This window comes from Symphalangus syndactylus, chromosome 4 (assembly GCF_028878055.3).
Source record: "Symphalangus syndactylus isolate Jambi chromosome 4, NHGRI_mSymSyn1-v2.1_pri, whole genome shotgun sequence".
NCBI classification, from domain to species: Eukaryota; Metazoa; Chordata; class Mammalia; order Primates; family Hylobatidae; genus Symphalangus; species Symphalangus syndactylus.
This window is the reverse complement of record NC_072426.2, coordinates 98,163,846-98,185,211: the sequence shown is the minus strand read 5'-3', so window position 1 is coordinate 98,185,211 and position 21,366 is coordinate 98,163,846. Positions and strand designations below refer to the sequence as shown.

At 43.1% G+C, this 21,366-nt stretch overlaps 1 protein-coding gene across 1 annotated transcript in view; it reads left to right on the top strand.

The window, feature by feature from the left end:
* The window catches only part of LRMDA (leucine rich melanocyte differentiation associated), a 1,130,865-nt gene that overhangs the window by 946 nt on the left and 1,108,553 nt on the right, over nt 1-21,366 (top strand). Inside the window, exon 2 of the mRNA XM_063637625.1 lies at nt 5,790-5,890. Coding sequence (XP_063493695.1) covers nt 5,790-5,890 — 101 coding nt within the window. The remainder of the gene's footprint in view (nt 1-5,789; nt 5,891-21,366) is intronic.

Genomic DNA, 21,366 nt, shown 5'->3' with positions numbered 1-21,366 from the left:
TCACCTTTCTCTGCACATCCTGGAGAAATAGTTCTGAGGTTTTGAAGCTCTTCTCTTGGATTGCCTAAGGCAGGTAGTGTCAGGCACAATTGGATTTTGAGATTACTTTGGGCTGAAGGGAATGATTTCTCCTTAGAGGAGATTCTAGGGGTTTTTACAGCTCCTACAAATGCAGTGAGGGCCAACTGTGCTGCCCATTAAAGTAGCCGCTGCCTGCTTTCTTTTTTTCCAGAGTCCTGTCATTTCATCAGGTACACATGTTTATTGAGTACCCACCGTATGCCAGGCACCATGCCAGGTGTTGTTGGAAATTAGCCTTTCCTTTGTCTCTATACACCCCCCATTTAACAGTTTTGTTGCTTAGGAATGCTGGCTCTGTCCCTTGACCCACAGCCTGGGAGGAGAGAGCTGGAGAAAGACCAGAGTTCAGAAGTGAGCTAACAGCCTGCGGAGAGACTAAAAACGACGGGTCTTGTTCAGCCATCGGGGAAAGGGGCTTTTTTTTCTGGGAGTTAATTTACTCCCTGGAGGGAGGGGCTGGACAAGAGGGTCTTTTTCTTCTCTTGGAGTATCTACCTAAGAAGGAGGGTTTCCTGCCCCCCAGACCCTAGGTCTCTGCGTTTTCAGATCTGGTATTCTCCCGGTGTACCTTGCTACAAGTTCATGGGGCTGAGCACTTTCCTGTGCTTCCTTTCCCTTTGCTCTTCCTCCGTTTCCTAGATTCGATTTTTCCTGCAGCCCCTGTTCTTAGCCTACTCCAAACAGCCCAAGGGCATTCATGGAAGTGTGGGTGAGGCATTTTAGGCCCTTGGGGACTGTTTTATTAGACCGAGTTGCCTGGGGAGGAGCTAAGAAGGTAGGTTGGGAAAATGCCCCTGGAGTCTTAGTGCCCCGTTTCTTAAACTGCCCAGGTTAGTGGATTTGAGTGTCTGGCCCCGGAGGTTTTTTTTTTTTTTTTTTGCATTCTGCTCCCAGTGATTTCTAATGGCGGCCGCTTTAAGAAGTAGCACCTTGAATGTGGGTAGCATGGAACAGTACTTGTCAGACTTTAGTAGATCCTTCTTAAAGGGAGGAAAATAAAACCCGCAAAACTTCCCATGAGCCCATAGTGTGAATATAGTGTTTATTACAATGTTACTCAAATATAAAAACATGAAGCCAGATACAACTTTCCCATATCCAGAGACCTATAAATCCCGAATAAAGGGATGGTTTAAGTGCAAAGAAAAAAAAAACCTATACAATTAAACAATTTAATGAGATGAATGCTGCGTGGCTTGAAGTTAGGTCACTGCTTTTAATGCCACTGTGGGCTGACTGCTGTGGAGCTGGTTTTTAGGAGCTCCACAGGCCTGTGATGCCACATGCCTGGGGATGTTGCAGTCTTCCTATTGCTTTTCTCTGTAAAAGTCTTTTCATTTGCCATGGGTCTGACTTCATTTGGCTTCTCTTGGCTTGAATGCATCATTTATGTTCAGCATTAAGTCATTTCTCTTTCCTCTAGCTTATGACAACGTAATACGATCGTAGACACAAATACAAACTTGGAATTTGGGCACTGAAATCTTGCACCCAAGAGATATTGGAATAATGAATCCCTTCTGTGAGGAGAGTGGTCTGATTCAACAACTGTTTAACAGAGTGGCCACTGGGTACCAAGGACAGTGTTGGGCACTTTTAATATGTTAGCTCATCGCATTCCTGTAAGTACAATAGGGATGATAATATGCATGGGGCTGTTTCATGAGGATTGAATAGATAACAAGCACATGATAGGCATTTAATAAATGTTGTTTTTACATTATTCTTAACACTTTTGGAGGAGTTAGTGTTAGTCCAGTTGCAGAAGAGGAAACAGAGACTTGAAGATGGTGACTAATCTGCGACAACACAGCTAGCAGTGGCAGTACCGGGAATCAGATTTGTACCTATGGTTGTTTCTATTCCAACAGCTTTCAGTACCACACATGCACTTATTTATTTATGAATGAATAAGGTCTTGCTCTGTTGCCCAGGCTGACATGCAGTGGCGCAATCATAGCTCACTGCAGCCTTGAACTCCTGAGCTCAAGCAGTCTTCCTACCTCAGCCTCCTGAGTAGCTGGGAATACAGGTGTGCACCACTGTGCCCAGTTCAGTATTACAAATTTAAAATCAAGGATCTCCCACCCCTGGCTAGGGGTAGGCATCATAAAATAATCTCCTCAACATCTGACTGTTGACAAACTCATCATCTCCAGAAATGCCCTGGGAGCCAGAGAGCCCCAGTGCAAAGTGAAACCTGCAGTCTTCTGCAGTTTGGTCATTTTCCGCAGCTTCAGCTTGGAGGGATTGGGTGTGTACATGGATGGGGACCCCTTCCAGACACTCTCCTTTCCCTTTCTAGTTTCCTCTCTGTAGGGGTCTTTAACTTGTTATATTTTCATTTGCCTGGTAATGGTATCCCTTCCTGTTATTCCACACAGGGTGGAGGTCTTAGGGTACAAATTATAGAAAATAAAGAAATTATAAGTTTGAATCTTTGTTCCTCAGTGCAGTCTAAATCAAGGTAATTGACTAAATGCAATGGTGTTCTGGATATGCTCTTGCTTCTGTGCCATTTAAGATCTATTAATCTCTGTATCCCGTCTCCCTTTTGCTGAAGAAGCAAACTATTTTTGGTTTGGCTCTTCTGGCCTTGAATCTTACATTAGGTGGTCCTGTGCTCTAAGAAGCTTCCTGACATCCTGAGAGGTAATGTCTTCCCTCAGAAGCACTTCTTAAGTCTTTTTTCTAGTTTCAAGTGTTGCTTGCAATGTCTGGCAGTGGCTGCTTGCTGCTTTTAAGCCTTTTCCAGCTGATTTGAGCCTTTCAGCCTGGTCGGCTAAATTCACATCTCTAAAAGCTTCTACTTTACCAAAGGGGTTATCTAAACATGCAGATTACTTATCAAGTTGGTTCTCATGCTAAACTTTTGAGACTTGGTCTTCACATTTGAGAACAATGAGAACAACTTGTATTTTTCTTAGTCTTCCTGAGATGTCATATAGTTAAGACCATGTAATGAAACAGGCTGATGACAGTCTCATCAGATGTTGTGAGTGATCCAAATGCTTGTGGTGATAGCTCTCCTTGGTGCTCCTGTTTCCTTTGAACGGAACTCCTACAAGAGAAAAAGGGAAGCAAATATCCCTCTCTTTTCCCAGGCTCTAACACTCTTCTTGGGCCCTCAGCGTAGCACCATGGGAGAAGTTCTTGCCCTTTCAGCTCAGAAGACTCATTTTGAAGCCAAAACATGATGATAGATGCACCTTTGGCATTTGCTGATCAAGAAAACTTGTGTCTGCCTGGTATGGTGGCTTGTACCTGCAACTCCAGCTATTTTAGGAGGCTGAGGCGGGGGCATTGTTTGAGTTCAGAGTTTGAGATCAGCCTGAGCAACACAGTGAAACCCCATCTCTTTAAAAAAAAAAAAAAAGAGAGAACTCTCACACCCACATGTGGATTTGTAAGCACTCCATGGCCCCCAAGTTGGAAGTCCTTATTTATGGCATAGGACTTGATCTGGGCTCTATCACTTAGAAGCTGTATTGTGTTGGGCAGGCCTCTGGAGTCTTAGTTTCCTTGTATAAAACATAAGAAGTTTTGACAAACTGGGTCTCCATTAGATTTAGTCCTTGGCCATTCTAAGGGGAAAGAGCTCAGTTTCTGCATCTAAAACTCAATGTCTCTGCTATATATATCACAGAGGTCTTGACTGATAATATGTACAAGACAGTAGTGCAGGCTGGGGTGAATGGGATGGATTTTCTGGTGAGTGCCATGGACCTGGGATTCATTGTGAATGTATAATACAGAAGAAGCTGCTGATTTTTTTTTTTTTTTTTTTTTTTTTTTTTGTTTTGAGACGAGTCTGGCTCTGTCGCCCAGGCTGGAGTGCAGTGGCACAATCTCGGCTCACTGCAAGCTCCACCTCCAGGGTTCACACCATTCTCCTGCCTCAACCTCCTGAGTAGCTGGGACTACAGGCACCCGCCACCACGCCCGGCTGATTTTTTTTGTAGTTTTAGTAGAGATGGGGTTTCACCGTGTTAGCCAGGATGGTGTCGATCTCCTGACCTCGTGATCCGCCCACCTCGGCCTCCCAAAGTGCTGGGACTACAGGCGTGAGCCACTGCACCCGGCCAAGAAGCTGCTGATTGAGCAGAGATCCTGAGGGAAATCGAAGTCCCCAGATAGAATAGGGCCTTATAGCCACAGTCTCTCTTTGGCATATGATTTCTGTCTCAGCTTGGAAGCAGAACTTAATTTATTACACAAGGAACTGTGAAGAAAGATGGACCCCAGGTAGAAAGAGGAGAGATTGCTAGATTGAACTTAGAGTCCTTTATTTTTTAGCCTATATCTTCTTGAGTCAAAATTACTTTATTGGAGTCAGCTATTTTTCTGTCCTTTCTCCTTATTTTCTGTCCCCCTAGAATGAAGTTACTGAAGGAGAGTGGATATAGGATATTGCATTGTCAGCAGTTTGTCCTCATTGGATAGGAGAAGGTTGAGAGATAACTGGAGATGTTGAGGGTGTCAGGGTTCAGTGCAGCTTGTGTTAGTTTGCACCATGTAAAAGAGCTACTTTGTGGTTCTAAAATGGTTGGATATTGGTAGTTCACATAGTTGAACCTAATATCTGAGGATGTAAGATGGCCACCATAGTCTTGTTTCCCATGAGGAGACACCCTCCTGGGGAGTCTCTCTCTCTCTTATTCTAAGAGATCTTTGTCTATATGTGTGGAAGAATGTGATTTGTAGGGAAACCAGAAGAAGGTTGTAGCCATGTTTTGGGCTTGAATTCAACCTGGGGGTTGAGCATGTTGTACTTTAGGGAAACAGCATGCATTGTGGCCCATTGGTCAACTCGGCCCCATGGGTTTATTTTATGGTTTGAGGATTAGTTGCCAGTCTGCCCACAGAGTGCTGTCTGTAAAAATGGGTTCCAAAAACTGGGTGGTTAGGGTAATGAGAAAGTCCACTGACCTTCTCACAGGTTCTGCAATCAGTTCAGATTCAGTTCAGTTCAGCCTTTTAATATTTGGGCACATACAGGTACTTAATAATAAATAATCTGTAATAAATAGAAGAATGCCCAAAGAAACAGCTTTGTGCCCAGAGTGGGACTGACTGCCAAAGGGCCTCTGGAGAAGGGACATTCAGGAGCCCCGGACACACATCGTTGCCCTGTTGCCTTCAAATCAGCTTTGTTTGGGTGTGGAGGGCATTTTGTACACAGTGGCAACTAGATGGGATTGGTGGTCTGGGGAGGTTTTCTTTTCCAGCCCTATTTGTTCCAGTACCCTGAAGGTTGGATGCTGGTAAGTGCATCTGCTGTGTCTTTTATGAGGTAATGTGCAAACTAGGGTACTGGAGGGCAGTGGAGGAGAGGGAGAAGAAGGGGCAGAGGAGCAAGTGTTGCAAAAGCCCCTGAGTAAGAGGGCGATTGTTGCGGTTATATCAACGTGCCCTGATATTCAGGTTTCTTTTGGACACCTGAATCTGGCCAATTTTAGTCCAATTTCCATTGTCCTGGGATTAGTCTTCATCATGTTAACTGCACCAGGAAAGGGGAGCTGTTGGTGGAGTCCTTGGAGCCCCCAAAGCTGATTTGATCAGGGCAACAGTCACAAGTGTGGCCTTTTAGTGTGTGAGAAACATGCGTTTCAAGTTGCAGAAGCAATCATTGGATCAGTAATTTCAGGGTTGGGAGCAGCTGGGTGATTTCCGTTTGCCACATTGTTTCTGTTCCATTTCATTTCCAGGTGTCCTACATAGGCCAGGACTGCAGAGAAATTCCAGAGCACCTTGGCAGGGACTGTGGACATTTCGCAAAGAGGCTTGATCTGAGCTTTAACCTTCTGAGGTATGTAACCTTCACAAGATGTAGGCCAGGCTTGGGAGGCCCAGTCCTCCCGGGTACTTTAGGGCCAGCAGATAAAAGTCAAATGTTCCAACTCCACCTAGGTTGTCCTTTTATTCAGCAGAAGGCTCTGAGATGTGTGGAATCACACCGCAAAGGTTTCACTGTGTCCGGTGATTCGTTGGCTGCCTTTTTGGGCTGCTGAAGAGGCAGGCAGCATGTTGAGCCTCATCCATTTCACGCGAGTTCCTCTGAGGGGGCCATCATATTTTCACTGTGTTCTTTTCATTTCTCATGGATACCTGTGCAGACAGGTCAGAATACTCTTGGGGAAGGAATGAGATGAAGCCTGCAAGAGTGTTTTGGGATGTCTAGGTGTGGTTTTCTAGGATAAACACGTGTCCCAAAACATTCGTGGAGTGACAGGTAGGGTGTGTGTATGTGTGTGTTTTCTTTCTCTTGTCTTTTTATGAATTGGAGCTTTAAATATTTGTGATGATAATTTCTCCCAGATGGTGTTTCAAAGCAATTTAAATACTGTTGGTGTGGGGTGGGTGGGAGGGAAACTCTCTGACAACTGTTCCAGTCTTGGCAAAGGTAAGTGTGATCTTGTATATTATTCCAGTGGAGAATACAGGCAGTTATTTCCTCTCTCCCTAAAAGGTTATGCCTTGCGCCTGGTGTGGGGGCTTGGAGGAGAGAAGTAAGAGGTATTTGGAAAGTAGGTGTCAGTGGGATAAGAGCTGGGGTCAGGCAGGGTGATCGCTTTTCCTCCTAACAAGCTGGTGCCACCCAGGGCTTTTTCCTCCATGCCCTCTTTGAGAGCTGTGCTGCCCTCTGAGTGGGACAGACTGTCCTGGGGTCAAAGGAGAGATAAGGAACCTGAATTCCATTCCAGGGCCCAAGCACTTTCCTGCTTCTAGACTTTGGAGTCTTCATTTCCCACCGCTGAGTCAGGATACTTGGGAATTAGGAATTTGTAATTGGAAAATGGAACACAACTCTGGAAAATGAACACAACTCAGGGCAATAAGGCATGAGAAGTAGAAGAGGATTTGTTTGAGGTCAGCCAGCGGAACTCCTTGGATGCTGCTCGGGAGCACGTGGCCACACAGAGCTGCGTTGTTTCCAGGAAAGGGGCACCCTGAGGGTTGTAGTGGATGGAGAGTGGCCGCTGTCTGTGTATTCTTCCTTACTCCCAAAGAGTTTGTGTGCATCTGGGAAGAGGTGGAAACTGACAAGTTGTAAAGTAGTACACAGGGATGAGAGGAAGCCAGATAAATATATGCTGACTCTAGAGAAATGAAGGATGTGTTTTTTGTTCTAATACCTAAGGAGAGGACCGAGTGCGTGGCCTTGAGTGCTCCAGCTTCCCAGAGCAGGCTTAGGCAAAAGGCTCCCTTTCCTGGACATGGAAGGAGTTCCTCCTGTGTGACCGGACCCCAGGGGCTCAGGGCACTGGGGCTCGGGGTTGTGGTTGCCCTGAGTAGTTAGTGGGAGCCGGATGTGGATTTGAGGAGGCTGGACCCCGTGAGGGAGCATCAGTGCATGCAGATCACAGGACTGGGCTGTCGGGTTTGAGGAAACACAGCCATCTTTGTGATGTCCAGGGGCCCCGCCTTTCATTGGGAAAGGAGGGACTGGACCTTGGGAAGTGTGTATGTGTGGCAAGAAGGGGCTGTTGGCTCTGAGGGGCTGGATCTGTATGGATTTATTGTAGGAAATGACACATCCTAGATGCAGGAAAATTTAGTAAGGGAGTGGCTGAAAAGTGGATTCGGAGGGAGAGCACTGAAGATTTGTATTTTCCTTTGTTGAGAGGAGAGACATTTATGTAGTGTTGAGTTTGAGTTGGTTTCACATCTGGTCAGGAGCCTGTTCTTGTCCGTGTTGTGGTCAGTGTGTGAGCTCCACACTGGATTGTAGCTGAGTTTGGGCAGGGAAGAGCAGTGGAGGGGTGAGGTCTAAGGTTCAGAAAAAGTTTGCGTTTAAGGACTTGGTTACGCTGGAGGCAGTTGCACACCAGAATGGAGAAAAGCACTCCTGACTTGAGTTGGGTGTGCTTGGGATTGGATCACCTTTGACCTTCTTTATTTACCTAATGGGAGGGAAGAGCAGGGGAGGCAACACTATTTCTCTTGTGTGTTAGAGGAGATTTGAGCTTATCTGGGCACTGGTCTCTATCTTTGCCTTCAGCTGAAGCAACATCTAAGATGTTTTAGATGCTTAGCTAATTCCTCTTAAAAAAAGAATAAGCAGAGGCCGGATGTGGTGGCTCACACCTGTCATCCCAGCAGTTTCGGAGGCCAAGGCAGGCAAATCACCTGAGGTCAGGAGTTCAAGACCAGCTTGGCCAACATGGTGAAATCCTGTCTCTACTAAAAATGCAAAAAATTAGCTGGGCATGGTGGTGGGTGCCTGTAATCCCAGCTACTTGGGAGGCTGAGGCAGGAGAATTGCTTGAACCTGAGGGGTAGAGGTTGCAGTGAGTTGAGATCGCGCCATTGTACTCCAGCCTGGGCAACAAGAGTGAAACTCTGTCTCAAAAAAGAAAGAAAGAAAAAAAAAAGAATAAGCAGGAGAGGGGGAAAATAGGGAGAAGAGAAGAGACAGGAGATTCTAAACTTACCTTCCAAATGAGTGGGGATGGAGTGGATGACCCAAGCTCTCTAGGCTTCAGGGATCATGATATCCAAATGAAATATTGTAAATCCACATCCCATGTTCTATAGAAAGTTTCTCCTTAGGCCCCTCTGCCCCTCACTATTTCCGTGGGATTGCAGGGAGCATGTTTCCCAGTCAGGCTGCCCTGCACCCAGCACACTGCAGCTCCCTGACCATCTTTTGGCTCTGTTGTCTGCTATTCTTCCTCTTGAGCAGCCTGCCTGGCCCCACTAGGGACACCCCCTTCATTTCTCCAAACCCCAACACCACATTATTACGTATTGACTTGTACTGCCAGCTGAAGATGTAGTGAAGATGTAGTAATTGTGGCACACAGCAGGAGATAAGGTTGAGATAGCACTGTTCCTGGAAATTTTTTGGGTTCTGCTTGCCACAGAGAATTTCTCCTTGGCAGTGCCTCTAATTAGGGTCAGGCCTCCTGCATGTGACTAATGCCTCTTTCTCCCAGGCCCTTTCTCTCTTTTCCATGCTACTTACCATTTTCCCAGAGCTATCCTCAGAAGCACAATATTCTTCCTTTGTTATATACAGAAAAATTAACCCTTTCCTCTCCTTTTGGAATGTCTCTACAGGCTTTCTTTTTTTTTTCCCTCCAGAGAGTCATATCAGGATATTGCCTTAAACAGAGCAATACCTTGATAAATAAAAACTTTGCACTCCCCTAGGTTGCAAGATCAGCTGCAGTCCATTTGTGTTTTAGGGCAAAGTTTACTTTTAGGCAAGGAGTTCTGTTTATTCAGTTTTTATATAGTTAATACATGCACATGGTACAACTTTTAGAAGGAGCAAACATACAGTGAGAAGAAAGTCTCATTTACACTATGTCCTTTAGCCTCCCAGGTTCCCTTTGCACAGCTACATATTGTTACTCAGTTTTTATGTCATCTTCCAGAGATATTCCCTGCATATACTAACATGTGATTTTTAAATCTTTTCCAACTTTATTGAGGCATAATTGACGCTAAAAGTTGTGTCTGTAGCATACAACATGATGTTCTGATATATGCATACATGGTGAGATGATTACTGAGCTGAAGCTAATTAACATATCCCTTACCTCACGCAGTTCCCTTTTTTGTATGAAGAGAACATGAATGATCTATTGTCTTAGCAGATTTCAAGTATACAATACAGTAATATTAACTATAGCCACCATGCTGTACATTACATTATGTTTAAGTTCTTGATCTGTTTTGAGTTGATTTTTGTATATGATCTGAGAAAAGGGATCAATTTTTTTGTATGTGGTGTGAGATAAGAGATCAATTTTTTCTTCCACATATGGATATCCAGTTTTTCTAACACCATTTATTGAAAAGACTGCTCTTTCCCCTTTGTGTGTTCTTGACACCTTTGTTGAAGATCAAGTGACTGTCAATGCACAGATTTATTTCTGGGCTCTCTATTTTATTCCATTGGTCTATATGTTTGTTTTTATGTTGGTATGTTTTGATAATTATAGCTTTGTAGTATGTTTTGAAGTCAGGTAGTGTGATGCCTCTAGCTTTGTTCTTTTTGTTCAAGATTGCTCTTTTTGGAGTCTTGTGTCACATGAATTTTAGGATTTTTTTTTCTATTTCTGTGAAAAATGCCATTGGAATTTTGATAAGGAGTGCATTGAACCTGTTGATTGCTTTAGGTCATATGGGATATCTTCCTTTATGTGTGTATCCTTCCGTTTCTTTCATCAATGTTTTGTAGTTTTCATTGTACAGCTCTTTTACCTCTTTGGTTAAATTTATAGGAATAAAATTTTATTCCTATAAAAATATTTTATTTTTTCATGTTATTGTAAATGGGATTAAGTTTTTTGGAAAATTATTTCTTAGTGTATAGGGATGCAGCTGATTTTTGTGTGTTGATTTTGTATCCTACAACTTTACTGAATTTGTTTATTCTAACAATTTTTTGGTGTAGTCTTCATGGTTTTCTATGTATAAGATCATGTCATCTGCAAACAGAGACAATTGTACTTCTTCCTTTTCAATTTAAATGCCTCCTATTTATTTTTTTGCCAAATTGCTCTGGCTAGGACTTCTATTACCATACTGAATGGAAATGGTGAGAGTGGGCATCCTTATTCCTGATCTTAGAGGAAAAGTTTTCAACTTGTTTCTGTTGAGTATGATGTTAGCTGTGGGCTTGTCATATATGGCCTTTATTATGTTGAGGTAAATTCATTCTATACTTAATTTGTTGAGAGTTTTTATTATGAAAGGATGTTGAATTTTGTCAAATGCTTTTTCTGTTAATATGGTATCCTTTATTCTGTTAATGTGGTATATATTATATACCAATAAATGTGGTATATCACATTTATTGATTGCATATGTTAAACTATCCTTGCATTCCAGGGATAAATCCCACTTGATGATGGTGCATGATTCTTTTAATATGCTGTTGAATTTGGTTTGCTGATTGTGTTGAGTGTTTGTATGTTCATCAGGGATATTGGCTTGTAGTGTCCTTGTCTGGCTTTGCTATCAGGACAATGTTGGTCTTGTTAAATAAGTTTGAAAGTGTTCCCTCCTCTCCAATTTTTTGTAAGTGTTTGAGAAGGATTGATGTTAATTCTTTAAATGTTTGATAAAATTCACTAGTGAAGCCGTTAGGTCCTGGATTTTTCTTTGTTGGGAGATTTTTGATTATTTATTTAATCTCCCTATTATTGATCTGCTTGGGTGATTTTTTAATGTGGCCGGATTTGTATTTACTGCTTGCCAAGATGTTAGTTAAAAGAAAGGCACCAGGTTTCAACCACTTATGTAAGGAACATCCTTCTTTGTTGTCTTGTCATTCATTCTTATCCATCCACAATCATTGTTAATTTCATTCATAAAAGAGATAGTTCTGCTGATTCTACTATGGCCACCTGTTTATGCTGGAAGGGAGGGTAGTTATGGACTTATAAGTTCTGGACTTTTGTTTGAAGTTACTGTATGTATTTTTTTCTTCTCATTATACTTCAGAGTCTTCTTTCCTGCATTAACTGGCAAATCCACTTCTGTGTTAGTTGGATTGTCCAACAGTAAACACTACATGGTGACCTCTCCATGTAGAAGGTCATGGATTTCAGGCTGTATTGTTTTTGTGACTCTTTCCTGGGGGAGAATTAAAGTTACTGGAGCCAGCGTGTACCCTGTCAGGTTAGAAATTGGAAACGGAAGCAAGAAAACAGGCCCAAATGAAATTTCTGGCTCCCTTAAAAGGCTCACACATTCCTCTTTTCTGCTCTTTCAGCCTAGATCTGATTCTTCCTGCTGTGATCGGTCAGGAACCAGGTCAGCCATAGTGACTGTGAACTGGATTGAGTTCTCTGGACTCAATTCTCAGGGTCAGGGTCTTGCCATCCACCCTGGAATGAGGATAGAGGGTTTAGGGAGCTGATCAGGTAGCAGACAGGAGGCATGACATTTTGTCCCTTGAAATTGAATGCATTAGTGAATGTGAGTCCAATGTCTACATCTGTGTGAAATTGTATTTAAGATCTTTATTTTTTAACATAATTTTTTATAAGAATAACAGTAATTAATATAGAAATATTGGAAAACCCAGAGAAAGTATGAGGGAAACCATCTTCCTCTGAAGTCACTGACAATCTTACCAACCAGAAGTCACCATTGTTATCATTGTATTGTCTTCCTAGTCTTTTACAATGCCAAATACTTTAAAAAATGATGCCATTGTTTACATTGTGTTGGAAGCATTTTCCCATCTCAATAAATACTTTACTGCTTTGCAATGTTTTTTTAAGATAGGGTCTCACTCTGTCACCCAGGCTGGAATGCAGTGGATCATGACTCACTGCAGCTCAACCTCAACCTCCCAGGCTCGAACGATCCTCCCACCTCAGCCCCTTGAGTAGCTGGGACTATAGGTGTGCACCACTACCATGCCTGGCTAATTTTGTTGTTGTTGTTGTTAAATTTTGTAGAGGTGGGAGCTCTCTGTGTTTCCCAGGCTGGTCTTGAACTCCTGGGCTCAAGTGATCCTCTAACCTCAGCCAAAGTGCTGAGATTACAGGCATGAGCCACCATGCCCAGCCTGTATCACAATTGTTAATGGTTTCTCAAGTCTTTCCTTAGTGTTGGACATTTATTTTTTTTTCCAAATTTCTACTATTATAAATAGCTCTAATATAAATATCTTTGTAATACTTATTAATTAGTATGTCTCTGATTAGTTGCTTTGACAAATTCCTAGACAAAATAGGGCAGCTTTGGTACAGATGTCAGATTACCCTCTGGAGAGGTGATACCAGTTTCTCCTTCCAAGCGTATTTGAATGTCCATGGTGCCAAATTCTTCCTTGAGCTTGTTCATATTTTACCTTTCCTTTGTTAATTAGTAAAGATAATTCTTTGCTTTAGCCAGTGTTGGTTCCTTAATCTGCTCAACGCAAAGAGGACATTTTAATGAACTGTTCCAGCTTTTTAGTTTCCCATCTCCCCTGATTGGGGCAGGGCAGAGTTCTCCTTGGTGGCCCCATTCCCCTCCCCCAGGGGCCCTGAGTGGGCTGCCTGCTTAGCTTATTGAACACAGCAGGCAGAGCAGAGCTCCCATGGCAAACAGTGATAAATATTCCCATGTCAACCTGGCAATAAAAGCGAGAGGGTTTAATTGATCTATGGCAACGGGAAGCTTACGTTTTAAAAATTAAATTCTTTGCAGCTGCATCTTATTTAGCATCACTCTGATAAATGCATGGGCTGGAGAATTGCTTAGCAGAAAATTTCTTAGGTACAGCTTGCTTGTTGCTTCCTTGGCTTTGGCCAGGATGAGGGTGAAGGGCTTTGGAGTTTGGGAAACTTCAGAAAAGAGACAGTGGCCTTGCCCTTTCTCCCCTGCTGCAGGCAATGAGGCAGACACCTGGAATACTGTCAGAGCTGCTTTGAGGACAGACACACCATACTTTCTGTGTCTCTGTTATGAACTGCTAGACAGAGCTGGGCTGTTAACTTGCTGCTCGGTTGGGAAGATGGGCAGTGTAGTGAAAAGAACCAAGGCTTTGGGGTTGGACCATCCTGGCTTGAAATCCTGTTTCTGTCACTCACCTGTTGGTTAACTGACTGTGGGCTAATTGCAGAAATGTTGAGTGCTGTGTGTAATGCACCTTCTAAATTACCTGGCATATAGTGGGTCTTTAGTAAACATAGTGCTTAGAACATGGTGCTAGTGAGGCTAAGAGCCTGGGCTTGACCCTCCATGAGGGCCATTTCACTATGGTTGTCATTGGGGCGCCTCACAGATATTCAGGATTTCATCTCCTTCAACACATAATGTGTTTGCATATCTCAGCATTCTTTGGTATGAACACTGGGCAGAATGTGTAAGAGCCAGTAAATGATTTGCCACTTCATCTTTTAGTAATATGATCATCAGTCTTGGGTTCTGACCGGATTGAGTATAACCCTTTGCTTATCTGTTGTGGACATAGATTTTGAATGAGAAATAAATCTGTGTTATAAGATTTTGGAGTTACTTGTTAATGCAGCATAACCTAGCCTATCCTAACTAATATAAATACCTTAGCTTTCCAACTGTCCCTGATATTCCATAGGCTAAACCAGCTTACCTCATATATATTTTTTATCCCTGCCAGCTAGGAGCATATATTTGATCATGTTTCAGTGGGATTGGGGAGAGAAAATTCCCCACTCAGACTCTCAGGAGAACAGTTCAAAGGACATGTTCTGTTGGTAGTGGGTCTTCATTAAATACTGGCTTTGCAGCCAAGGGCCTTATTCATATTTATTTCCAAACTCGAATGTAGTGGTCTTATTTGGGAAGCATGCTGATATTGGGGTAGGGGAGGCAACAGAGCTCATGTCTGTAAGCCTTGAGCAGAAGAGGTGATGGTAGAAAAGATAGACTTTAGAAGATAAATTGTTAGTGAATTTTCAATGTAGTTCTAGGGCATTGATATATCCTGACTGATTCCTAGGAGGCAAGGTTCTATGTATGTTAGAACCAGTGTTCTCTTTAAGCTGAGCAATGCAGTAAAAAAAAATATTTTTGTTCCAAGAATATCACTGGCCATCCTGGTGTCTCCAGCTACCACGAGAACATACAATCAAAAGGTGAAGTGGAAAATGACTTGGTGGGTGATGTATAATGTCTCAGTTGTGACCAGCCTGGCCAACGTGGTGAAACCCCATCTCTACTAAAAATACAAAAATTAGCAGGGCGTGGTGGTGGGTGCTTATAATCCTAGCTACTCGGGAGGCTGAGGCAGGAGAATTCCTTGAACCCGGGAGGCAGAGGTTGCAATGAGCCAAGATCACACCACTGCACACCAGCCTGGGCAACAAAGCAAGATTCCATCTCAAAAAAAAAAAAAAAGTTTCACTTAGAAGACTTTGATTCTCTTTACTTACACTTTCTGGAGTGACCTCCCTGCCTGTAGAAGCGTCAAAACAGTCTGACTAGCTTGGGCGTGGTGGCTCACACCTGTAACCCAGCACTTTGGGAGGCTCAGTTGAGCCCAGGAGTTTGAAACCAGCCTGGGGAACATAGCAAGACCCCATCTCTACAAAAAATACACAAAATTAGCTGGGTGTGGTGGCATGCACCTGTAGTTTCAGCTACTTGGGAGGCTGAGGTGGGAGGATCACTTGAGCCCAGAAGGTAGAGGCTGAAGTGAGCTGTGTTTGTGCTACTGCACTCCAGCCTGTGTGACAGAGCAAGACCCAGTCTCAGCAACAAACAAACAAAAATCTGACTCAATAAGGGAGGGAAGAGCACTAAGGCAGCAGGTTTCAGGCCAGTGTGAGGGTGGTTTTTGTGGCACTCCCTCCTCCCTAAGGCTTCCTGACTTCCTGGATTTCTACCCAGAGAAAATGATACTTTGTGCCACGGTAAGACTGGCCCAGGAGGTGGTGGGCAACTTGAGAGAGTTGCTAAGGGGCCACAGGACTTCCCTGAGGTTCACTTTCTTGAATGATGATGATCCCTGTAACTTGCAATATAATTTAGAAAGTGCTTTCATAAACGTTGTCTCCATATTTCCTGCAGCATTTGCCTCTAAGATAAGACATTCCTAGACTTTTTGATAATGCTTTTTATTTCCCCTCTCACCCATTTTGCTGTTCCAGAATCTTGGGGTTTATTTTCCTGTCTTGTAAAGTCTCTCTCTCTCCCTGAGCTGTTTGGAATTTGGGCCGCACTGCCCCACCCTCTCCCTCTGCCCTGCTTTCTGTTCTGAGGATGTTATCGTGCATGTGAGTGGTGCTGCCTTCCACATTGTCAGGGTGGCTGTTAGGAGCAGTGGTGATTTGGGGGTGTTAGGAAGGAGACTGGAGAATTTAACCCTTTCAGACTTTCTACTTGATAGACCTTCAAGTTCTCAACCAGGAAATTCTGCCACTATAGAGGGCATTTTGTTGTCACAGTGATGGAGGTGGGCTCTACTAGCATTTAGTGGGTGAGGCCAGGGATGCCAAATGTTGTCAGGGCATAGGACAGCTTTGGATGAAAGGAATCCTTCCCCCACCATGCCAACTGCAGCTTGTTGAGAAAGATCTCTGGGGCCCTGTTGGAGATAGCTGGCAGAATGGTTCTCTTGATGAGCTTCCTGATAAAGCAGACTTGCCAATAATACCAAGAGAGAAGACTGGCTCTACTCTCCAAAGGAGTCCAGGGACAGAGAGTCAGACAGATGACATCAGAAGTCATGTTTAGGCCGGGCGCAGTGGCTCACACCTATAATCCCAGCACTTTGGGATACTGAGGTGGGCGGATCACTTGAGGTCAGAAGTTCAAGACCAGCGTGGCCAACATGGCGAAACCCCATCTCTACTAAAAATACAAAAATTAGCCAGGCGTGGCAGCATGCGCCTGTAATCCCAGCTACTCGGGAGGCTGAGGCAGGAGAATCATTTGAACCCAGGAGGTGGAAGTTGCAGTGAGCCAAGATCGTGCCAGTGCACTCCAGCCTGGGCGACAGAGTGAGACTCCATCTCAAAAAAAAAAAAAAAAAGTCGTGTTTATTTTCAGCCAACATTATCAAGTATACACTACATGCCATGGCATGGCTGGGCAGAACACTTACATATGTTATCTCATTTACTCCCAACAACATTTTGAGAATGGAGCTGTTCTTATCCACATTTCACAGATGAAGCAACTGAGGCCCAGAGAAGCAGAGTAATTGCCTGAGACCACCCTGATGGTTAAATGGGAGAGCTGGGATAAATGGCCCCAGTGGTCTGACTTCAGCTTTACGGTTATCCTAAACTGCTTTTCATGGCGTAAATCGTTTTTCTGTGTGTGGGAGAAGATAGCTACTGCCAAGCCTGTATTTACTTTTGGGTGGGGATTCGGGGGGATGTTTCCTTTTTTTTTTTTTTTTTTTTGAATCATTAAAGCCTGTAGAAGTCACTATACCAGGGTCTGAGTAGATTTTGTTGCTCTGAGTTCAAGACCCTGGAGGCCCTGAAGTCATATGTATATAGCATTTCCTGCTCTCTCCCATTTCTCTAAAACCTTTCTGATTTGGAAAGTTTGGCAAGGCAGGACCTCATGAGGCCTGGGAGGTGGGAGTTTCCCAGAGAACTTATCTTCTTCTTTCTTCCTCTCCCTTGCTCTGTGAGATGTGGTTCAGATCAGAGGTCGCAGCCATGGGACAAATGGCTCAATAACTGCTGACTGTGGTGCCAGCCTTGGGACTGGGGGACCTTGAGATGGACAACTGCATGCTTAAATTTTGAGTCTGAAGGGAAAAGAAGAGGTGCGTGGGTGTGTGTATTTGCACATGAACTCACTTGCGTGCACACACCCACCGTCTGAAAGGCCTCTTTCCTCTCCTCAGGGACTGTAGTGTTGGTGATTTCAGCTGTTCCCTGCTCCTTGATGATGAAAGGGGAGCGATTATGCTTTTTGCTGGTTGTCTGTGTTTAATTGCAGGGATATAATAACTACAAATTCTCCCTGGCTGAGACTTTTCTAATAAAAGGTTTCTTCCATCCCAGCTGCTTTCTCTTCCCCTTCACACCCCCACCCCCGTCACTGCCCTAGTACAAGGTCACTTAGGGTTTTAAATGAGAGACACACACATGTTCAGGTTTCGCGTAGAGTTTTTTTTTAAAGCTCCTCCTCCAGACCCATCATTATGGAGATCAGCTGCGTGCCCCCACCTCTGCACCACCTCCCCTAAGCTCCTTGCTGAGTTTATACAGAACCCAATTTTTCAGTCTCCTGGGTGTCTGCTTTTTCTCTGGTTCTGAAGAAATAAGAGACGGGTAGAACAGGGAAGACCAACAAAAGAGATTTAAAAGAAAAAAAAAATCACCAAACCATTCTTGAGATAAAGCAAGATTTATTAAAAACAATTGGAGGGAGGGCAGGAGAGGGGATGTTAACCCCCACACAGCCCGTTTCCTGCAGCTGGAGAAGTGTTTTAAGAAAATGCACCGTTGTTGAAACTTTCTTTTTCCTTGATGGATTTATTTATAAGGTAGAGAAATATTTTCCCCATAATTGGGTAACTCTTAATAGTAGCAATTGCATATTTATCAGTGTGAGGGGCTGTTATTAATGTAACTGTCAGGCCCAAACACATTTCTGCATTAAATCCATTTAGTATGTGCATTATTCGGGCTCGAATGTCACCGGGACATCAAAGCCCCGTAGGCATGGAGAGCTCAGTGCCCTGCTGTGGCTGCCGAACAGGCCCTTGATCAATAAATGTAACATGTTAATGCAGAGCAAATAGAATAAAAGATTTCTTTGACAAGACATGAAAAATCACCTTGTGGCAGCTGGCATGTGATGCCGCTTCTGGGGAGACACTAGCAAAGTTGATCTGACAAGTAAAGAGGAGAGATGATGGTTGTAAGGTGCTTTTGTTTCAAACTTCTTTCTTGACCTGTCAGGTTTTGAAGGCGCCTCAATGGCTCTTTTTTGTCATGTGAAAATTGTAGTCTTAGGTAGTTATGAAGCAGTTATCTCTTCTCAAATTGTGAATGCTGCTGTTTAATTGATTCACTTAGCATTTGAAACTGTCACGCATTAATAATTGCGAAATCCTGTAGATACTGCGTGAGTGTGTCATGCTTAAATGTGTAGTTATCAGAAAATTAATATCCTTAATGAACCGGTGCTTTCAAACTAACATTGCATGAAATCTCTTTTGCCCTTTCATTTGCTGAAGCCACATCCGCCAGTTTGCCGAGAATCACCTCTCGACAGTTTGCTTTCTTGATGCCCGACAAATGCCAGCTTTGCTGTGGGTACATCGCATGCTCAGTGACAATAAATATAGTAATTATACTGGAGTTAGTAATTAACATAATTGTAGTCAATTACGACAAATACAGTGCAGAGCTAAATAAATGAGAGGGGAGAAATTAGCAAGCTAATTGATTTATCTTTACTTGGCTTTCTATTACAACTGGCAGGGCAGTTTTTCTTGGGGTAGGGGGAGTGGAGGGGAGAAAAATTCACCACAAGGATTGTTTACAAATAACTGATTTTGTTTTGAATTTGCTTTTGACTTATTACACTTCATCCCCCACCCTGCTTCTAAGGGGAAAAAAAGAAAGAGAATTTAAATGCCAAGGGAACATTTTGTTAATTTAGCTACATCAAGCTGAATGCTGCAGCTAAGGCGAGGCAGGATTTAGCTTTCGCTACGTCTTGAGGAGTTATAGTTTTTTCTTCTCAGCTATTGCTCTGGTAAAAAAAAAAAAAAATCATTTTTTTGGTGTGTGTGTGTGTGTGTGTTCTAAGTCTCCATCGGTGAGGTGGTGCTGTGCTGGATAGTACATTTGGGGGTTATATGTGCATGCTAATTTGCTCAATTCTGTGCCGTTGGCTTGGCGTAAGAAGTGGGCATGTTTTCCTTGGTTCAGTCCCACTTGGTCTTGTTATGCCTTTTTCCTTCAGTACCCAAGGAAGGGATGGAGGAAAGAAGTGGCCAGCATTGTTGGAGAGGTCAAGGGAGGGGCTCCAGTGTGGACCCCCTGCTCACTTCCTCCTTCACTACACTTCAGGATTTGCCTGGGGTACTGGGCTGTCACACTCCTGAGGCTGCGTGGAAAGTTTTTGTTGGGGTCTCAATGCCCATTTATTTCAAGCTGGTTTATTCTGTGCTGCCTGGAGCCCTGGTTAATGGTGTTTATCGTGCGTCTCTGTTCTTTGTTCACTCTTTTCAACGTGATTGCTGTTCACGCCGCTAAGGGAGAAACTGCATGTTTTGAGACTTGAGGTCGCATCATAGCCTTGTTTTTTCTTTCAAATTTTAGAACAGGATTTTTTTTTTTCCTTTGCTTCTTGACACAAGATAAGGGCTAGTGGCCAGAGCCTTTTTTGGATCGGGTTTTAAAGCCTTACCCTTGTCTTACCCAAGGTTAAAACTCAGTGATTTCAGGATATGACTTTTTTTTTTTTTTAAATGTATCCAGTATCCATTGTCAACCTTACCACCACCCTAGGTTATTCCTCTGAAAATTCAGCAATTTAGCAAAGCAAAGATTTGTTTAGCTCTTCTTCCTGGAGATTTCGCTGGATAGGTTTCTAGCCTGACTTGAAGGGAGTTTGAGGCAGCAATTTTAATTCTGTGTTGTGCATATAATCCTTCATGACCTCATGTGGAATTCAGTTTTCCAACTGCATTAAAAAAGCTGCCTGTATTTTATTTCATTGGGATGCACTTGGACACTGCTTAGTGTGGTCACTTGATTTGGAAATCAATTTCTGATATTAAATATTTATATACAAGAAAGCATTTAAATTATTTAAAGTTTACAAGCATAATGGTCTTTCCAATGAAGTCTCAAATTGTTTTAGTAAATGTGGGGATCTTTTGAGAGGAAAAGACTTGTATATTTGGGGTGGCTGGAGGGGTAATGTTACCTGGAACTTCAGCCTGATTTAGTTTAATATGGGTCAAAGAGAAATCAGATGAGTCATATATGCAGCTTTGTTTACCCAAAAAAGATAAATTCCAGATATTATTGTATACCTCCAACAGGGCATCCTTCTGTGAATGCCTTCAGAGGCAGAGAGAGAAAATGTGTGAAAAAGAGCTCTGGCGGTTGACCTTTGTCCAAATGTGGCATTTATAGTAGTTTTGTCTCTGCCTGGAGTCTCTACCTAGCTGCTGGTTTCCTACTCTGTCTTTTCTTTTGAATTTCATAGCAAACGTGAGTGGGGAAAAACATAGGTTGATGGCAAAGGAAGCTTCTTTTCATTTTTATTCCTTTAAAATTAAAGTTGTGCTAATTGAAGCTAGCTTTAGTTTGTCCCCGTACTGCTAAAGAAATGAAAGCATGGGATCATTTAGATGTATTCTTTTCAAATACAGTGCTGTTTGCAAAGGTGCCATTATTTTCCCCAAGACTTTTCTATTTCACTTAGACATACAACCCTCTAGAGGTTTAAATATGTGAGTTTTGAGGTGCTTTGTTCCTCAAAATCCCTAACATGTTTTTTTCTTTTAACATTTGTTCTGCTTCAGCTCTGTTGATTGAATGTATTAAAATGCATTTTGGGGGTTGGTGGAGCAGAAGGTGAGAGGGGATGGGGTGTGTTAAGAGCTTTTGCTGACTTCTGAGGAGATAGATGGTTGAGCATTGCCCACTCACATGTCATATGTAGGGGTACAAAGTTGTGATCCCTTTCCTCACCCATCATAGGGGCCATGGCTGAAACCTCTGTAACAAAAGACAGGTTAGCAAGAGAAAAGCATAACAAATTTATTTAATCAAAATTTTATGTGACACAGGAAACTTGTGAACTGAAGGCCCCAAAACCCAGGGAATATGATCTGTTTCTATGCTAAGGTTTGATGAAGAC